This window comes from Ambystoma mexicanum, chromosome 1q (assembly GCF_040938575.1).
Source record: "Ambystoma mexicanum isolate Mex_15411 chromosome 1q, UKY_AmexF1_1, whole genome shotgun sequence".
Classification (NCBI taxonomy): domain Eukaryota; kingdom Metazoa; phylum Chordata; class Amphibia; order Caudata; family Ambystomatidae; genus Ambystoma; species Ambystoma mexicanum.
In genome coordinates this window covers 1,266,528,277-1,266,546,845 of record NC_090922.1, presented here as the reverse complement: position 1 = coordinate 1,266,546,845, position 18,569 = coordinate 1,266,528,277, and the positions used below count along the sequence as shown (strand labels likewise).

Sequence of the window (18,569 nt, the reverse complement as noted above, 5' to 3'; positions counted from 1 at the left end):
AATGAGATGAAGGCGGTCCAAACAAGGGGCGGAATGAGGAAGGTAAGTTCCGATCCGGGAAGCCAGGAAGGCAGGTAAATCTTAGCTTGTTAGGTTCACAGAAAGAGAGGAACACAGAAAGCAGGAACGGAGAGATGAAAGAACTGATCAAAAACAGAAAGACTCACGTTACAGAGAAAGTCAGTATTAGAACAGAGCAGAAGGCGGCTAAGAGAGATAGCCGAGGTAAGACACTTAAACGGAGGTAGCGTTGTCTAACGAAGATAGTCAATGCTACGTGCACAAGAGAATAGTGAAAAAGCTCCCGCAACCTTACCTGAAGACCTGAATAATCCTAGCCTGCGGAAAAGTAGGAAAGGGTGGACTATAAACAGGTAGGAAGGTTAAAATGACAGGGAAAAAGCTCTGTAAGGTAAGTCGCTTTGGGAAAGGGACTGGCAGCGCACGTAACAAATCTGATACAACGCGCCGAGCACCAGTGTGCACTGTTGTTTATTGGTTACGACGGCCATATTGGAAATAGACTAGACCGTCAACGTGGAACAACCATGACCATGTTAGTAGTATTTCCAGCGACTCAAGATCTTCCAGGGCTGGTGCATGACAACTATGGACTTAGGAGTAAGGTGGTCACTACGGTGAGTAACCTGGTTAACATCGGCTTTGGTGTGGGTACCATTTAGACCTGGTAAATATCGATTACAATCCAAATTTGCAAGTCTCATATGCAAGAACTTTAGTAATCTGATCTTGAAGGAGTTCCCCTGGTCATGTGACGATATCCTTTATGCGATCAATAAGATCAAAGGCTAGAGGGCTGCAGGGCCTCATGGGATCCCGCCCTGCGTCTTAAAATCTGATGCAGAATTGTGGCCAAAGATCCTCAAAATCAAATTTGATAACGTCTATCAATCAGGCCTGATCCCCCTGACTTGGTAATCAGCTAATAGAATCCCAATTTACAAAAAAGGCACCGTATGTGACCCCACACATTTTAGACCTGTAGCACTGATGGATGCATCCTCCAAAATGTTCACCTTACTATTATTGGAAGAGATCCAGAGCCACATTGATTGCAATATTTTGTCACGGTATCGGGTGGGGTTTTGCAGAGCAATGGGGTGCCCCCTTAATGCAACGATCGTGGCCCACTTGCAAGATAAGACCAAGCTCTCAAATACAGGGCATGTTTATATGACGGCCCTGGATTTGAATGCCGCGTTTGATACAGTAGTAAGAGATTTGCTCTGGGAAAAAATGATCCATCTTGGTTTTCCAATGCACTTAGTTGCTATGGTTGTGCCATTGCATATGCATACAAACTATAGAATAAGGCTTAACAAAGAAGGGGCCCTTACTGACAGAATTTATACTGAGATTGGATTGAAACAGGGTTGCAACTTGGCAGCTGTGCTCTTTAATCTTTACCTATCAGATATGGATACAGCTTGGAACCAATCCATCATTTACCCGGTCAAACTATGTAAACTGGTATTAAACTGGATTGGATTTGCCGATGACTTGTTACTCTCTGACATGACCCCCTTTGATCTTCAGCCTAAACTGAACTTGTTTGCGTGTTTTGCCCGTAGCCCTAATCTGCATGCAAATCCTAACAAATCTTTTATTATAACGTTTGCTGACGGAAAAAGGAACACATCGGGATTTACTTGGTTTCTTAGTGTAGTTAATAATTTCTCCATCATGCCTATACGTTATCTCGGATATACCCTTACATATAGGTATATATTCAGTAGCTAGGTGGAAGGAGACACTGATAAATAAAATTAAACCAATGACATCTCAAATAAAGATCATTCTCTTCAAGTACTGTAAGTTCTCTTTGCTTCCCATCATCCAATTCTACCTGTTAAAGGTAGAACCGATAATTCAATATGGTTTAGATATATGTATAGCAGAGATGGACTCATTCCTCGATTTCCTGCAAGGAAAATTAGGGAAAACAGTATTGGGTCTTGCGCTCTCAATTCCAAATAATATGATATGCCATGAATTGGGATTGTTACCCCTGTCTGCAAAATGGCACTGGCGCATGTTCAATAACTATGCTAATATGTTGGCTCCCCCGAGTCAATCGATGTATGAGGAGCTTCACCAAATGGTTGTAGAGGGCTGACTCCCTTCGATGTTAAAGTTCAGGAATAAAATGAATCTAATGTTAGTATTGATCCTGGTAACAAAGGAGGATTTAGCTGCCAGACTTCCTTGCTGTAAACGCAAATTCCAAACACATCAATGGTGTTTACTGTCTGATTGACTTGGTAGATCCAAGGCCTTTTATGAATATGCTAAATATAGGAGGAAATGGGGAGAGAAAGCAATGTATATTCTGCAATTCCCATGTGAGAAATCAAGAAAAATGTATATGCGTTGCAACCTGAATCAACTCCCTACAAATGAGTACATTATGGGGATAATGAAAACGTGAATGCTACAACTGGAAAATGTTGCTTTTGCATCAACTCTTAATGAATTGGATACATTGAAACACTTGTGTACGAGCGCGATAGAAATTAAATATCAATCAATCAATATATTGTGCCCAATTTGAAAATATTAGAACTTTGAAGACCAGCTCTTCTCCAAGTCAGATCTCTCCAGGGAATCCTTATGGAGTAGATGCATGTGGGGGAGGAGTTTAAACCTTCTCAAACTGATTAGAGTGTTGTATCACATTGATGAAAAATTATCAGAAAAACGCAATTAATTGGTATTTCCTTGCAGTTAATGGTGTGTTGTGTTACTGGAAATAAATTCAAACAAGAAGGTACTAATACTTTTTTATCTAGCTTATGCCCCTATACATGAGTGACATTTCAGGTCATTTATGCTTTGGAATGTAAACTTGTAATGTGTTATCAACTAACAACAAAATGGGAGTTGATTTAGGAGGAACACAAATTGTTCTAATGGTTTTACAGAGAAGTACCATTTTCTTATACCTTTTTTTTCCTAAAGGATGTAGGGATGTTTGTATGATTATGTATGAAATCTTCTGAATATTGAATTACAATGTTTAAAGAGAAATAGTTTTTTAGTTGGAGAATGATTTTAAATTGCATACGATGTCGATTGTACCTTTTAACGTTTTGTAAAGGTTTGATGTAAACTATATTCAATAAAATAAAATTTAAAAAAAGAATAGTGGTGCAAATGAGAGAGCCCACAAGAAAAGATGAGTTGAAAAAGGCTCGTTCAGGATTAAAGAAAAAGCTCCAGAAGTCCACTAGGAGAGGGGATGAAGCATATAAATGATCTCCCTAACACCCTCTGCCTTTAAAGAGCTTCACACTTTAATTTGTGCTTACTAGTTTCTGATGTATCTTTCTCACCGCAAAAGCGACATGCAGCATCTGTTGGAGAAATAATTCTCCTTTTCAAGTAAACCTCCTTGGTTAGTAACAAGTTCCAATGTAACCTTAGCAGCAATGTTCGGTAAAATCGATTTGTAAATGTTACAAACATTTAAACCAGGCTGTGCCAAGACATGAAATCCCAGATAGATAAGGCTATGGGAGCACTCAATTATGGTCTTCTGAAAGAGCCACTGTCTGCGCACCCACTTCCTCCCCTCGACCACACCAGGATCTTGGTTTTACTGGGATTAATCTTTAATTCATTAACACTGGCATAGGCCGTAAAACCCTGCAGAAGTCTATGTAGACCAATCTGGGTGTTGTCGAAGAGGAGGAAATCATCAGCTAATGCAATCCATGGTACTCCAATATTGCCCAGTTTTGGATAAACAAAGGCCAAGTTATTCAGATGCTCATCATCAGAAATGTGAACATCGAACAGGCAGATGGCCAAAACGCACCCCTGCCTGAGCACCAATCCTACTTGATAGATCTCATTCTTTAAGTCTCAGTCTGACAGCAATGTTAGAGTGCAAACCTTTTAACCGCTTTGTAGACCTCTCGGCAATCCCCAATTAGACAATTCAGACCAAAGTCTATTACTGTTAATGCTGTCAAAGGCTGCCGAGTGGTCCACCAAGGCTACAAAAGTTAGACCTGACAGTTCTACCCACTGTGGCTCTGAAACCACATTTAACTGCATGATTGAAACATTAGTATGCTGGGAATTAACAACTGGCCAAAATGCATCCCGTTTTAGCAGGATTTGTAAAATTTGTTCTGCATCTTTTTTGCAAGAGAATAGCCCAGTGGGATTTACAAAAGGTGTATACCAATGCTTTACTTTCTTTTATTGCCAACAGTTTAGATATGCTAACACCCAAGCAATTATTAAGTACCCCAATGGATCTCCGCATTCTACGCTTTTCCTCAGCCAGGGCAGCGTCTTATACATGATGGCAGCAAACGGTTTTCCTGTTCAATTTTGGGGCAAGATTCCAAATGGAAAATGTCTTAAATTCATAAAGGAATTAAATATTTGTCCATTTTCCACTCCAAATTGCTTTTGTTCATCACATCGGACAAGACCTGATTTAATATCTTAATATTCCTAGGGGACCAACAGATCTGAGTTCCACCCGATTTTGTACTCTGCCCTACTGGACCGCGCAGAGATGTAGAACTCCATAAAACAATGTTAGCGGTTACAGGCGAGTGGTCACTGCACTGATTACATTCAATCAATAGATTCAGCTGTCAAATCAAACTGAGTCCATAAACATATCATCTAGAGTGCAATTAACATCTCCCCTTTGCCAAGTTGACTTAAATACCTCATCCTCAGGGACATTACCATTCAGAGCTGTTAGCCCTACGGAGAGCATTGGGAGAAGCCACTTTCTACTAGCCTGTGTTTTCGCATCTTGTCTGACTGCATCTTTCATTATTTCCCATGCTTCATCCAATTTGTGGGATAAAACAATTTGCATTCAAGTCCCCAGCAAGAATAATATACATACATACATTAAATCTGCGCCATCTCTTTTCTTTCATTATAGGGTGCAGGTTTTATTTAACGGATGGCAGATAGGTGATTAGGCAAGTCAAATGGAGGCTTTGAGGTTGATTGATGTTTATACAAAGAAGACATTATTGTTAGCTCAGCTCTCTGTAAAGATATGCAGAGTTAGCATAACAAAGTGGAAACTTATAATGTACTTTGGACATATCACGGTAAACAGTTTTCCCGGAATGGGGAGTTTTTGCTGCAGTAGATTTCATTGAGGTAGCTATTGAATTTTTTACATTGGATTTTACTGTAATATATGTGGGGGCGCGTTTGGGTGAATAATGTAGGGAGGTTAAGGGGAGGGTTGCAGGGGTTCTCCCCCCCTTCATATATTTGCAACAAAATCTTCCAGTAGTTTTTTTATTTCTACTTCGCTGAAAAACATTTGAAGAATTCACATAGAACCGTTTTCCCACTTCATGTGATAAAATATAGGATAAATTAACATATTTTTACTTGTATATGTAAAATGGTAAGAAAGTACACTCTGATGTGTGTGTTCACTAAAGTGTTTTTTTTAGGGCGCCCTCCACATTGCTCCTAAGGCCCATAAGACCCCTGACCCCCTCCTGGCCTGTTTGCTTACAATAACTCCAAACTCTCTTTGCTGGTGGCTCTGGCCAGGGCATTCAAAGGAATTGTTTTGTGCCCTTGGCGCCACAGTACCATTGCTCTTTCATTTAAGGACAACGTCAATGGCTACTCTGCGCTGCCTGTGGAAGGGTGCATTGGTTACACCTCTCAAGGCATGGGCAGTGCAAAAGGTTGTGTCATGATCTCTGCTTCCAAAAGGTCAGGGTTTTCCCAACTCCCTTGGAAGCAGATCCATAACCCAGGTTCCGAGTGCCAACCAGTCCCAATTGGGACCTTTTGGACCCAGTCCTGGCGCCAGTGGCACCAGGCTCATAAATATGCCCAGTCCCAGCGCTGGAAGCGCCGGGCTCATAATGCTTGGGTGGACTTACCTGCAGCAGACCATGCTGCTTACTTGCCTGCCAGTTGAGCCTCTGATCCTCTTCTGTTTGGAACTACTTTTCCTGTTGGGTGGGGCTGGAGCCACTCCCTAGATTCAGAACACTGGAACTCTTCTGGAAGGCAGGAACTCTTTTCTTACCAGGAACTCTTTTCTTACTTAGGCGTGGCTGTGGAAGGAGACACCTAAGCACTACAGGAGGCTATTTAAACCACACCCGGTGGATGAATCTTGCTTTGCGTTATTCTGCACCCTCTGCAGCAGAACGCTCATCGTGTCTTCTGCATCCGGTCCTGGGCCTAAGGAAAAAGGCTTACCATCCTGAATCCAGTCTTCAGCAACACCTATAAAGACAAGAAAGAACAGGTTAGCACTCCGGCATCTGAAAGGCAAAGGCTTACCTACTCTTTGTGCGCTCCGGAGGTCTTTACACTGCATTCCGGCATCTGAAAGACAAAAGCTTACCAACTCTTCGCACGCTCCGGAGGCCTTCGGCGCTGCATCCCGCATCTGAAAGACAAAACAAGGTGCGTTTAAAGACATTGGGGAACTTTAATACTCACGTGCCATTACTCCTTTCCACATCTAATCCAGTGGGTATTCCGGCACCCTGCAGCTGCTCCGAACTCGTACCTGCAAAATAAAAAGACATTTAGAGCGCATCGTGAAGCAGGCAACAAGCGCTTACTTACGTGCTTCCAGGCGCTTCTATTCATCACACGGGCTCCATCTTCAACTCACTTCAGTCCGTCATCCGCCATCGCCGGAACCCTGCAAAACAAGAGACATCATTACTAAAGACTTTAAAGACATTTGAATGACTCGAAACTTACCGTTCGTGCAGTAAACGACGGACAGCAGTCCTCTGAAGTCAAGAGGCCTGCGCTACCTATCCAGTGAAGAAACTGGTTACAGCACCCTGCCCCGAGGCAGATGGAGAGCTCGGCATTCACTTACCTAAGGTGAGAGCGTTAACCTTTGGGGGTCTACAGGAGAGGAGAAGAGGAAAGAGATAGGGACACCCCAATAACCCCAGTTCATTAACCCCATATTTTCTATCTGCAGACATCTTACTCTACACGTCAGGCATACAGTGTACAGAGGTCCAGCCCAAAGAGCCAATCGGGTGCTACACATCACCTTTGAAGATACGGTAGTCGCCCAGTCAAGACCGGCGCCTCTGCGAGAATCAGGTGAGCGTTACAGGTTGGTCCTTGTGTGAAGTGGCACCCAGACTTCGTAACAAAGTAGAGCAGCCATCAGCAGGCCCACTGCTAGAAATTCTGGTTCCGTAAGAGAAGAGGTTTGCTTCATAGATGCCACTGGGTAACTGCTATAGCATCTGACAACAGTGGGAGCGGAGTTCGGTAACGAGGCAGAGCTGAACACAAATGACCTACTCCTGGAGAGTCAAGGTCGGCTCTGCAGAAACTCCTGTGTGATTCCAGGACTGGCAACGGGTGATATGGGGTTGTATGTGGCTCTGATGCCCGTAGTCTGGTAGTGCTTGATTAGTATTATTTTGAGGGTGCTGCTTGCCATCTGTGGGGATGAGGGCACTAGGGAGGTGCACTAAGATCAGGGTATTCCGAATGTCCCAGCTGCAACTCTACCTTCTGCATTCCCATCCGGGACACCGAGCAGTACTATCTTTTGGCGATAAGGAAGCCTGTGTTTACTCCTCTTCTCAGAACACTGGGCCCTGGGGTGGCAACACAGGACTCTGTGCCCTCCTTGTTTATAACATTTATAGGATGGGCTGTAGGTGGGGACTAGACTAGTGTGTGGCCTGACAGCCGGATAACCCTGGCTGACTCTGGTCTCCAAGGGTAGGGTGGTCCTATTGGAGGGGGTCAGTATACCTCTTTCTAATTATCAGGCAATGGTCTAGACTCTGAGGTATGGAGGAGGGGCTGTCCTGTAACGAGACCCTGCATCTGACGCTGACAAATGATCTGGTGGCCATTTGTTGGGAAGTTGCATTTCACTGCAGTGTTCCACTGGACGGTTCTCTGTGTTGGATCACACCTTTAGGGATGACAATCTTTGATGAAGCATACTAGAAAAATCACACAAATGGAGCCATTGATCAATTTGTTCAGTCTAAACTTTCAAGAGACACCTTGGGTCTGTGTATGACTTTTGGGGGTATGGAGGATTCCACTAAAACAGTGGACAGTGAGTGTCAAGAGGTTCAGAGTGCCGAGTCAACCGTTCACCTCCTGGTGGCTTCACTAAATTTAAAGGCACTCCTATCTAAGGCCTAAAAGAATACCAGACTTCTTTCATTAAATGATGAAATAACTCAAAAGGGAGAACTGTACGCGTTCATCGATTCATTCAAAGTGATCACAACCAAGCACAGCGACCACAACATCTTAGTAGCATCATGGCCGGTATTTAAAGAAAAACCTCAAATGATGACTGTCTCAGTAGAAATTGGCACTCGGGGCACACGACTAAAGATAATGAAAGAAGCGATATGCCAGATTACGAAAAGTTACAAGGGAGGGCATGACCAGAAGGAGGGACACTTGAACTTGCTTGAACTTGGAACTCCTCACTCCGTTTTCATTCCAAAGGACCAGCAAAATAACATCCGCACATATAAAATTCAGAATTGAGGGAAAGGAGATGGAGCATGAGAAAAGCCAACGGGCGCGCTAAAACCTGCCCATCGAAACAAAACGTCACCCTTGCAATAAAATCAAGAAACAGCTACAAAACCTGGCTATCAACGTTCCGCGGAACACTCTACCAACAAGACTCGGAGACAATGCTATGAGCGGTCTGTAGTAGGCACTCCAAAGACTTCTGGACCCTGGCCAAAGCAACAACATCGACTACTGAAAACACCATACAAAACTGTGTCAGTTAGCAAGCATGGTCATCGCATTTCAATGATCTGTTCCAGCATCCCACAACTGTAGTGAGCTCTGGCGAAAAACTCAGCCAGTGTGAATGGGCTGTCGATCACGACAAACCCTCAATCTTGAAGAAGATAAAAACTTTGAAAAACTCGAGAGTCCCATTCCCGACGGGATCTCCAAAGTTCAGTTAAAAGCAGACCCCGATGAATGGGCGGCCTTGATCTCAGAGATTATCAGCAGATTCTTGGCCAGGAGAAACCTACCTGAATCATGGAAAACTGCCAGCATTGTTCCAATCTCCAAGAAAGGCTCCAAAAGTGAGCCTAAAACTATTGACCAATAGCCCTGCTCGGTGTCATAGGCAAGCTATTTGGATCTCTACTCTTAGATAACTTCCAAGATTGCCTGAAAGAGACAGACAGAGCGGACCCATACCAATCAGGTTTTGTCAAAAACCTTGGCACAACTGCGGACATAATGTTGATCAGTATCCTCAAGGCAAGCGTGATGGAAGGGCGCCCCAGAATTTTCATAGCCTTCATCGACTTGGTCCAGGCACTCGACTGTGTGAATAGAGAAAAGCTATGGTCAAAACTAATGAAAGCAAAGTGCCCAGCCGCCATCCTAGAACCCATCAAAAAGCTATACTCAAACACCTCCATGAGAGTGTGGCTCAATGCAGCAGGCCACCTGTCAAACCCCATAGAGACCAACAGAGGGGTAAGACAGGGTTGTCCCTTGGCACCAGCACTATACAATGCATACATGGCCGACATAGTAGACCTGGAAAACAACACCGGCCCCTTCCCGCCTACCATAGGAGAGTCAAAGATCACAAGGCTCCTCTATGCAGATGACATAATCCTCCTGGACCAGACAGCAATCGTATTACAGTGTCAGTTAAAAACAGCCTTCTATCATACTTTCTTTTTTTCTTCAAGCCAGAACCATCACAATAGCAGCGCAAGCATCGATCCTCGATAGAAAATGTGTCAAATTTTCTTTATTGACAATGATCAATTTTTACAAAGCCAAGGTTACACCAGCAATTACCTAAGGTGCAGATGTGATGCCACAACTTCCAGCTACACTCTGGAACAAACTGGAAGGCCTATTCTGGCTCAAGGTCTTAAAATTACCATCCTCAACTCCCGCGGCAGTAATTAGAAGGGAACTTAGCTTGTCCTCATTGAAATCCGTGACAGACAGAAACAGCTTGCTTTTCCTCTGAAAAATTGAAAGAAAGCCTCACCCAAAAAATTCTGGAAATCATCCATAATGAAATGATGAGCAGGAAAAGCCGGATGCTGACAGCCTGCTTAAAAAAAAATGAGGACCTACTCATGACAATTGGAAGCTCACAAGAGGAATTAGAGCGCATACTGGACAAAGTGAAAACAAAATTAAAAATGCCCAACTGCCCCCAGAGGTTTTGTAACTGAAAGGACACTGGTCTGTGCAACCTCCAATCTCTGGTATCCTCCACATACAGTTGCAGTCTGCAATCACATTCTGCTTTCCTGGAAGATGTTCGGGCGCTATTGCTAGCTTCCTCTCTAGGCAGTAATGCCAGAAGTCTTTCGCCATCTCTGCCAGCATTTTCGATCAAGTTCCCCTAACTTGTTAATGTACCACACTGCTATGATGTTGTCCATCTTCAACAGAATGCAGCAGTTTGCTCTCTCACCGCAAAGGAACACGCAAGCAGCTGTAAACAGTGTATGTGTAGCTTTAACTCCTCTGCTGACTATTTTCCTCGTGTCTGTAATTTACCGGACCTTGCGCCCCAACCGGACCTGCTGTCGTCCGATTCTATCACTAATTCTGGCACATCTCCGAAAATGGCCCTGCCGTTCCAGGCTTCCATGTTCTGCAACCACCAACCTAGCTCTGCTTTCCCTTCTTTGTCTAATAGAACACTCTGGTGATATTTTTCTCCCCCCCCCCCTCCAACAGCCCCCTTGCAAGTGCCTGATTTTTTGCCTCTACAGCACTCTGTAATGCTCCAACTCCATATGTTCCCTCGGAACGTGCTTCAATTTCTCCCGATTGGTCAGAAACTCTGAGGTCAGCAGAGCACCTGATTCACTAATGTCTCTTTGTCCTGTGTGAAGATTAGAATGTCATCCAGGTAAACAATAATCCTGATCCCCCTGTCTCTGATTGCTCCTGACACCAGTCTCATGACCTTGGTGAACACCCAGGGTGCCGAGGCCAACCCGAAGGGGAGGCACGAGAGCTTCCAACTCTGACCGCTCCACAAAAATGTTAGGAACTGCCTATGGTCCTGTGCTACCGGAATGGTCAGGTAGGCGTCTTTCAAGTCGAGTAAGCCAATCTGCTTTGTGTAGGATATCTCTGAGGTGAATACCCTCCATCTTGAAGTACCTGTAGACAAACCAGCTGTTGATCTCCTTAAAGTTTATGATTGGCCTCAACTTCCCTTTCCTGTACACCAGGAACATATTGTTGTAAAAATCTGTCTACCTCGATGGGCACTGCTCTATCGCTCCCTTCTCTAGCAGACTGCAAAGTCTGCATCGAGGAGCTTCTCCTCCTCTCTCGTCATCCTGAGCAGCACTGGGGCATGCTCAAGAAGGGGCAAGCTCATGAACTCTAGCTTGAAGCCTGCTACTGTCTGCAACACCAAAGCATCGACTGAGATAACGCTTGCATTGCACACTACCACCGGTAGCGCTCTGCTGTCTGTAGCCTCTGCAACCATGCAGGCCCCTGCCTCTTGAGGGGGAAAAAGGCATCGTACTGCCTACTCCCCCAGTACTGGGCTGTGGGTCCCCGGGGCCTCCTTGTCGAGCTGAAGCGACCGGCCGAACAGCCCATGTGCCTGCCGGTCTCTGCGACAACCCATCCATCGAATATCTTTCGAATGGACGTCTGGGCTTTCTCAAGAGCTGTATACGTCCCTATGAATCGGGACATTTCCTTAGCGAAGGGTTCTCCGAAAAACACGCCCTTCGCTGATTCACTCACTTCATAGTGCGCAAGGTCTCCTAGTTTGCTGTCTATCATTAGTAACAGACTGCAATGCCTCTCCGAGGAGAGGGCAAATGAGGCACACTGCCCTATGCGCCCAGATGGCCAACGTGACTGCTACTACAGCTTGCCAGTATCCTTGGCTCCCTCTGCCAAATCCATTATTTTGGCCGGGGGACCTGTCATGTCCAGGACTTTGTCAAGGACTTTGTCCTGGCAGCTCTTCCAGGAACGGCCTACACCTTTCCTGACTTCTTTCGCGGCTTTGGTAACACTGGTGACAATTTTGGCATCAAGCTCTGGGGGTGTTCATCACCTTGCCTGGAAGCTCTGGCCTAGGGCTTTCTGCCCTCATCCTGAACCGCATCTCCTTCTCTATCGGTTTTCTGATGCGTTGTGCCATGTATCGGCCCACCCTCTGGCAGAGTAATCATTCCGTAGAATTCGGGTGTCTAATGTTCTCTGGGTCGAACATGTCAGCTATGTCGTCCACATCCTCCAGATTAGCTTTGGGCAATTGCACTGTTTTGTGCTCACTGGCAGTCTTGCTACCTTCATTCTTGCCACTATTGTCCACTTAATCATCATCACATTGGAGATTATCTCCGTTCTCCCACTCCTCATTGGAGGTGACTTCGCCTTCATTGGCAGCCCCTATATTTTTTTGGCCCCCATGGAAGGGGGTAAGAGGTTAAGAGGTTTGGCAATGCCGTTTTCCCCAAAAAAGCACTCTTCAACTTTTTTAAAGGGGTCAGCTACCTCCTGTGGTATCACAACCATCTGGCCTGGGTGTTTGGGAGTAGAAGAGTGGGTGTTATTCCGGGCCTTATCCTCCCCCCTCCTATACAACCCCTTTCCTGGGTTGTTTACCTGCGGTGCCTTTGCCAGGACTGAGCTCTTTTTTTTTTCTTCTTAGATGCTAGGGACACTGTAGACTCTGGGGATTTGTAGTCCTGTGTAGTGGAAGGTTTGTTTTGTTGGATGTTTGACTGTTAAAAAAAAAAAATGTAAAACAGAGAGTGAAGATTTGAAAAGGCTACTGTGAATTGTAGCATTAAAGAGTTTAAGCGGTCTTGACATAGAATTGAGGGGACGGCTTATGTTCTGGTATCCCATCTGTAGTGCCCGCAGCTGAGAACATTAAATTGTCGTGGCATCTATGCTTTGGTCGACTGTTCCTGCTCTGATCTTGTGTGCTGGGGGTAGTGTTAATGTCCTGGGTCTGTTATGTAGGATTTGCTAGAGAGAATAACCCAATGAGCGAGGCCTGAAAAGATAATTAGGATTCATGAATAAATACTGAGTGCAGGGCAGTGGAATAGGCATAAGGGGGTACATAGTCTGCAGCTGTCCATGAGGGAGTATTTCCCAAGGTGTGTGGGTATTTGTTTGGAATTTGCAATTAATTCATGTGCTTGTAATCCCTAATTGCCTATTCTTGTTTTAATAAGCTTCGTACTTGAACAATTAAAATATGAATATTTTTATCATTTAGGGAACGATCGCCCGCAAAACCAGCTAGCTTGCCATTAAAATGGACAACGGAAGAAAAAGCGCTTTTTGATCAAGGATTGGTAAATTGTTTCATATGTCATATGTATTTTACATATTGCCTTATTTGTATAAGCATACATGTGCAGTTCCATTTAACAGAATGAGCCGCAGCTTTCGATTAGGCTGAAAGTGTTAACATTTGAAATTCATCAGCTACAAATGCTTTCCTAGAGATATTCAATCTTTGTCAAAATGTAATCCTTCCTGCGTGGGAAGAACTCTGATAATTCTAGCCAGAGGAAATAATGTGGTACACACTGTAATCGGCAACCAGTAATCCTGCCCAAATGTATTGTCGTGTATTTCCCATTCTTAAGATCACGCTGAACATGTCACCGCCTTTTAATGTCTCACCCCTCCTAATTTCTTTGCTTTCCAAATTTAAGGCCAACATATGTTGAAGTCACCTTTCTCTGGCTTGGGTCATATAGAAATACCCTTACTGCCTTGATTGGTGCATAATAGCCATGATCTGGGTTTAAAATGGCCTCAAATTCGGGAGCCATGTTTGAGCCACTGCTATGAAAATGGTGGCGGGTCAATATATTATAGGGCAAAGAAAAGGAAAACGAAATAATTTCACAGATATATTAATTCCTTGATTGGAAGTCGCTCATGCACATTTGGATTCAAGTTCTCATTATATGAGTAATGGATAGTGTTCTTAGAACATTAGACAGAAATCCTGTGTACGTTATACTGCTACTGGACCTTTCATCTGCATTTGACATGTATTATCTCATGCTGATTAGGCACCTAGGAGTAGGAGAAAGTAAAACATTTCACTCATTGCTCTGAGCTGGTATCTACCTAATACCACAAGTTGGAAGTTATGTATGTATCTATCAACCCAACATGCCGAAATGCTTTGGTATCCCTATCGTTGTCTACCTTATCAAGTAACCTAAGCTCATTCCCAGAGGTTTCAAGTTTCCCCCTTTCTATTTGTCACTTGTCATCTATCACGGTTTTCTTTCTTTTTCTTTTTTTCTTTTACATTGTGTGACCTTTGGCACTGAATGGAAAATGACGAAAGCAAAACTGCCAGTCCCAGAAAGCATAAAAAAATATAGTATTGGATGCCCTAATCCCAAATGGAATGGGCAAACGTAAGAGCTTTGGTTTTATACCTTAGGCCTCCACCATCAATCATAGAAGGATTTCACTGAGTTTTGCACACCCATCAGTGGGTGGAATCATTCATATGGCCTGCCACGTCATCAGCTGTGTGACAAGAGGGCACATGAATATTAGCTGTAACTAAATTTCTGATGTTTGTTAATCTGCTTAGAATCACATGCTGTGCATAGGTGTAACGCTCACCTGATTCCCGTAGAGGCGCCGGTCTTGACTGGGCGCATACCGTATCTTCAAAGGTGATGTGCAACACACGGCTGGCTCTTTGGGCTGGACCTCTGTGCACTGTATGTCTGACTTGAAGGGTAAGATGTCTGCAGATAGAAAATATGGGATTAAGGAACTGGGTTATTGAATGTCTCTCTCTTCTTCCCTTTCTCTTCTCCTGTAGAACCCCAAAGGTTAACGCTCTCACCTTGGGTAAGTGAACGCCGTGCTCTCCATATGCCTCGGGGCAGGGTGCTGTAACCAGTTTCTTCACTGGATAAGGGGAGCAGGCCTCTTGACTTCAGAGGACTGCTGTCCGTCGTTTACTGCACGAACGGTAAGTTTCGAGTAACTCTAATGTCTTTAAAGTCTTTAGTAATGATGTTTCTTGTTTTGCAGGGTTCCGGCGATGGCGGATGACGGGCTGAAGTGAGTTGAAGATGGAGCCCGTGTGATGAATAGAAGCGCCTGGAAGCACGTAAGTAAGCGCTTGTTGCCTGCTTCACGATGCGCTCTAACTGTCTTTTTATTTTGCAGGTACAAGTTCGGAGCGGCTGCAGGGTGCCGGAATACCCACTGGGTTAGATGTGGAAAGGAGTAATGGCACGTGAGTATTAAAGTTCCCCAATGTCTTTAAACGCACCTTGTTTTGTCTTTCAGATGCGGGATGCAGCGCCGAAGGCCTCCGGAGCGTGCGAAGAGTAGGTAAGCCTTTGTCTTTCAGATGCCGGAATGCACCGCGAGGCGTTGGTGACAGCCGATGGACCAGGTAAGTGAAGAGCTGTCACTGAAGACCGTAATGCTAACCTGTTCTTTCTTGTCTTTATAGGTGTTGCTGAAGACTGGATTCAGGATGGTAAGCCTTTTTCCTTAGGCCCAGGATCAGATGCAGAAGACACGATGAGCGTTCTGCTGCAGAGGATGCAGAATAACGCAAAGCAAGATTCATCCATCGGGTGTGGTTTAAATAGCCTCCTGTAGTGCTTAGGTGTCTCCTTCCACAGCCACGCCTAGGTAAGAAAAGAGTTCCTGCTTTCCAGAAGAGTTCCAGTGTTCTGAATCTAGGGAGTGGCTCCTGCCCCACCCAACAGGAAAAGTAGTTCCAAACAGAAGAAGATCAGAGGCTCAACTGGCAGGCAAGTAAGCAGCATGGTCTGCTGCAGGTAAGTCCGCCCAAGCATTATGAGCCCGGTGCTTCCAGCGCTGGGACTGGGCATATTTATGAGCCTGGTGCCACTGGCGCCAGGACTGGGTCCAAAAGGTCCCAATTGGGACTGGTTGGCACTCGGAACCTGGGTTATGGATCTGCTTCCAAGGGAGTTGGGAAAACCCTGACCTTTTGGAAGCAGAGATCATGACAGTACCCCCCCCCTCAAGGCCCGTCCCAAACCGGGCTCCTCTGGGGGTTTTGGCTTGTCAGGAAATGTTCGGTGAAATCTTTTGATTAGGCGAGGAGCGTGGACATATTCAGCAGGTTCCCAGGATCTCTCTTGGGGGCCGTAGCCTTTCCAGTCAATTAGGTAAAATAGTTTAGATTTGGAGATCTTGGAGTCCAGAATGCTTTTGACTTCAAACTCGAGTTCTCCATCAACTAGGATAGGTTTTGGAGATTTAGTTAGTCGGGTTTGAGGTTGCACGGTTTTTAATAGAGAGACGTGGAAGACCGGATGTATCTTCATGTGCGGGGGCAAGTCCAACTTGACCGCTACTGGGTTTACTATGGTAGTGATGGAATAGGGACCAAGGTATCTTGGGTTGAATGTGCGTGGCCCTTTTAGAGGTAGATATTTGGTGGATAACCAGACTTGATCGCCTACTTGATATTGAGGGGCTTCCTTCCGATGTTGATCTGCTCCTTTATTGTATTGTTCTTTAGCCCTTTGAAGATGAGAAACAGCTTCCTTAAAGGCTTGGGTGATTGTAGAATGCAGGTAGTCTACTGCTGGTGTTTCAAGATCTTGGAGGGGATCCAACTCCGAGGTTCGAGGGTGACTGCCGTACAAAAGAAAAAACGGGGTTTTCCCAGTTCCCGAATGGACAGAGTTATTGTAGGCATATTCGGCTACCCAAAGGATGTCTTTCCAAGTTTTTTCAGTTTGTTGCAGCATGCAGCGTAAATACTGTTCCAGAGTTTGATTGGTCCTCTCGGTTTGTCCGTCGGTCTGAGGGTGGTGACTGGTCGATAGTCTCACATCAATTTGAGTCGACCGACAGCAACTTCGCCAAAAATGAGAAATAAATTGACTACCTCGATCCGAAATTAGAACCGAAGGAAAACCGTGCAGTTGGACGATGTTTTCGAGAAATTCTAGGGCCAGAGTTGCTGCTGTTGGCAAGCCTTTGAGCGGAATGAAATGCGCCATCTTGGAGAATAAGTCCACGATTACTAGAATCGTATTGTATCCGGAGCATGGAGGTAGATCGGTGATGAAGTCCATAGAAAGCGTATGCCAAGGGCGAGGTGGGATGTCAATAGGGTGTAAGAGGCCTGCTGGTCTTTCCTTTTGACTCTTGTTTTGGGCGCATACTCCACAGGACATTATAAAGTCTCTGATATCTTTTTTCCAAGACGGCCACCAGAAGTAGCGCTTGATCTTTTCTGAGGTCTTGGCCATACCGGGATGTCCTTCCATTAAAGAATCGTGATAACAAGCGATTACTTTTTTCTGTAAATCTGTGCTGGGTAGGTATAATCGTTCTTGGAAATACAATACGTTGTCCTTTACTGCAAAGTCCTTTCCCTGCAGATGCCAATTCTGTATGTCTGCTGGAGTTACAAGTTGCCTGGCTTTATCCTTAACTTCCTCTATGGATTCTGTGGCGATTACACCCAGAATTCTTTGTTCAGGAATGATTGGTACAGGTTTAGGGTTGATCAAGTGTTCTTCCACTCCCATCCGAGAAAGGGCATCAGCTTTACCGTTCTTTGTACCAGGTCGATAGGTAATTATGAAGTCAAACTCGGCAAAGAATAATGCCCAACGGAGTTGTCTAGAGGATTGGGCTTTTGCGGTTTTCAAATATTGCAGGTTTCGGTGATCCGTAATCACAGTAACGGTGTGTCGGGCCCCCAGCAGATAATGCCGCCAAGCCTTAAAGGCAGACTTGATAGCCAGAAGTTCCTTGTCAGTAATCGTGTAATTGATTTCAGGAGGCGAGAATTTGCGGGACCAAAATGCCACGGGATGCAACTGATTGGTTACCGGGTCCTTTTGTGATAGAACTGCCCCCTTGGCAAGGCTTGAAGCATCAGTTTCCACGATGTAGGGGAGTTCGGGGCGAGGGTGTTTTAAGATTGGTGCAGAGATAAATTTAGTCTTCAAATCCTGGAAAGCTTGTTCCGCCTCGGTAGACCATTCAAAACTTTTGTTTTTCTTTAACAAGGCAGTGATGGGCTGGACTATTCGAGAGAATTCGGGGATAAACCTGCGGTAAAAGTTAGCGAAGCCTAACATGCTTTGCACACCTTTTACGGAGGATGGTGATGGCCATTTGAGAACTGCATCGACCTTCTTTGAATCCATACGCACTCCGCCAGGTGATAATATGAATCCCAAGAATTCAACTTCAGTCACGTTGAAAACACATTTTTCCAACTTAGCGAAAAGTTTGTGTTGACGCAATGTTTCGAGGACCATTTTCACGTGTTTCCGATGTTCAGATTCCGATGAAGAATAAACGAGGATGTCGTCAATGTAAACAACAACACACACTGAGGACATCGTTCATAAAATATTGAAAGGCGGCCGGGGCATTGCAAAGTCCGAAGGGCATGACCTGATATTCAAATAGCCCATACTTGGTGCGGAAGGCCGTCTTCCATTCGTCGCCCTCTTTTACTCGTACCAAGTGGTAAGCTCCTCTAAGAACCAGCTTTGTATATATGC

General features: G+C 44.8%; 1 protein-coding gene across 6 annotated transcripts in view; it reads left to right on the top strand.

The window, feature by feature from the left end:
- Nucleotides 1-18,569, top strand: part of MYSM1 (Myb like, SWIRM and MPN domains 1) — a 1,148,256-nt gene that overhangs the window by 337,026 nt on the left and 792,661 nt on the right. For 4 of the 6 annotated variants that reach the window (XM_069642079.1, XM_069642082.1, XM_069642081.1 and 1 more), the window contains one exon: nucleotides 13,280-13,358. The exons of the other annotated variants lie outside the window; for them this stretch is intronic. In XM_069642079.1, the coding sequence (XP_069498180.1) occupies nucleotides 13,280-13,358 (79 nt within the window). The remainder of the gene's footprint in view (nucleotides 1-13,279; nucleotides 13,359-18,569) is intronic. 6 annotated transcript variants of the gene reach the window in all.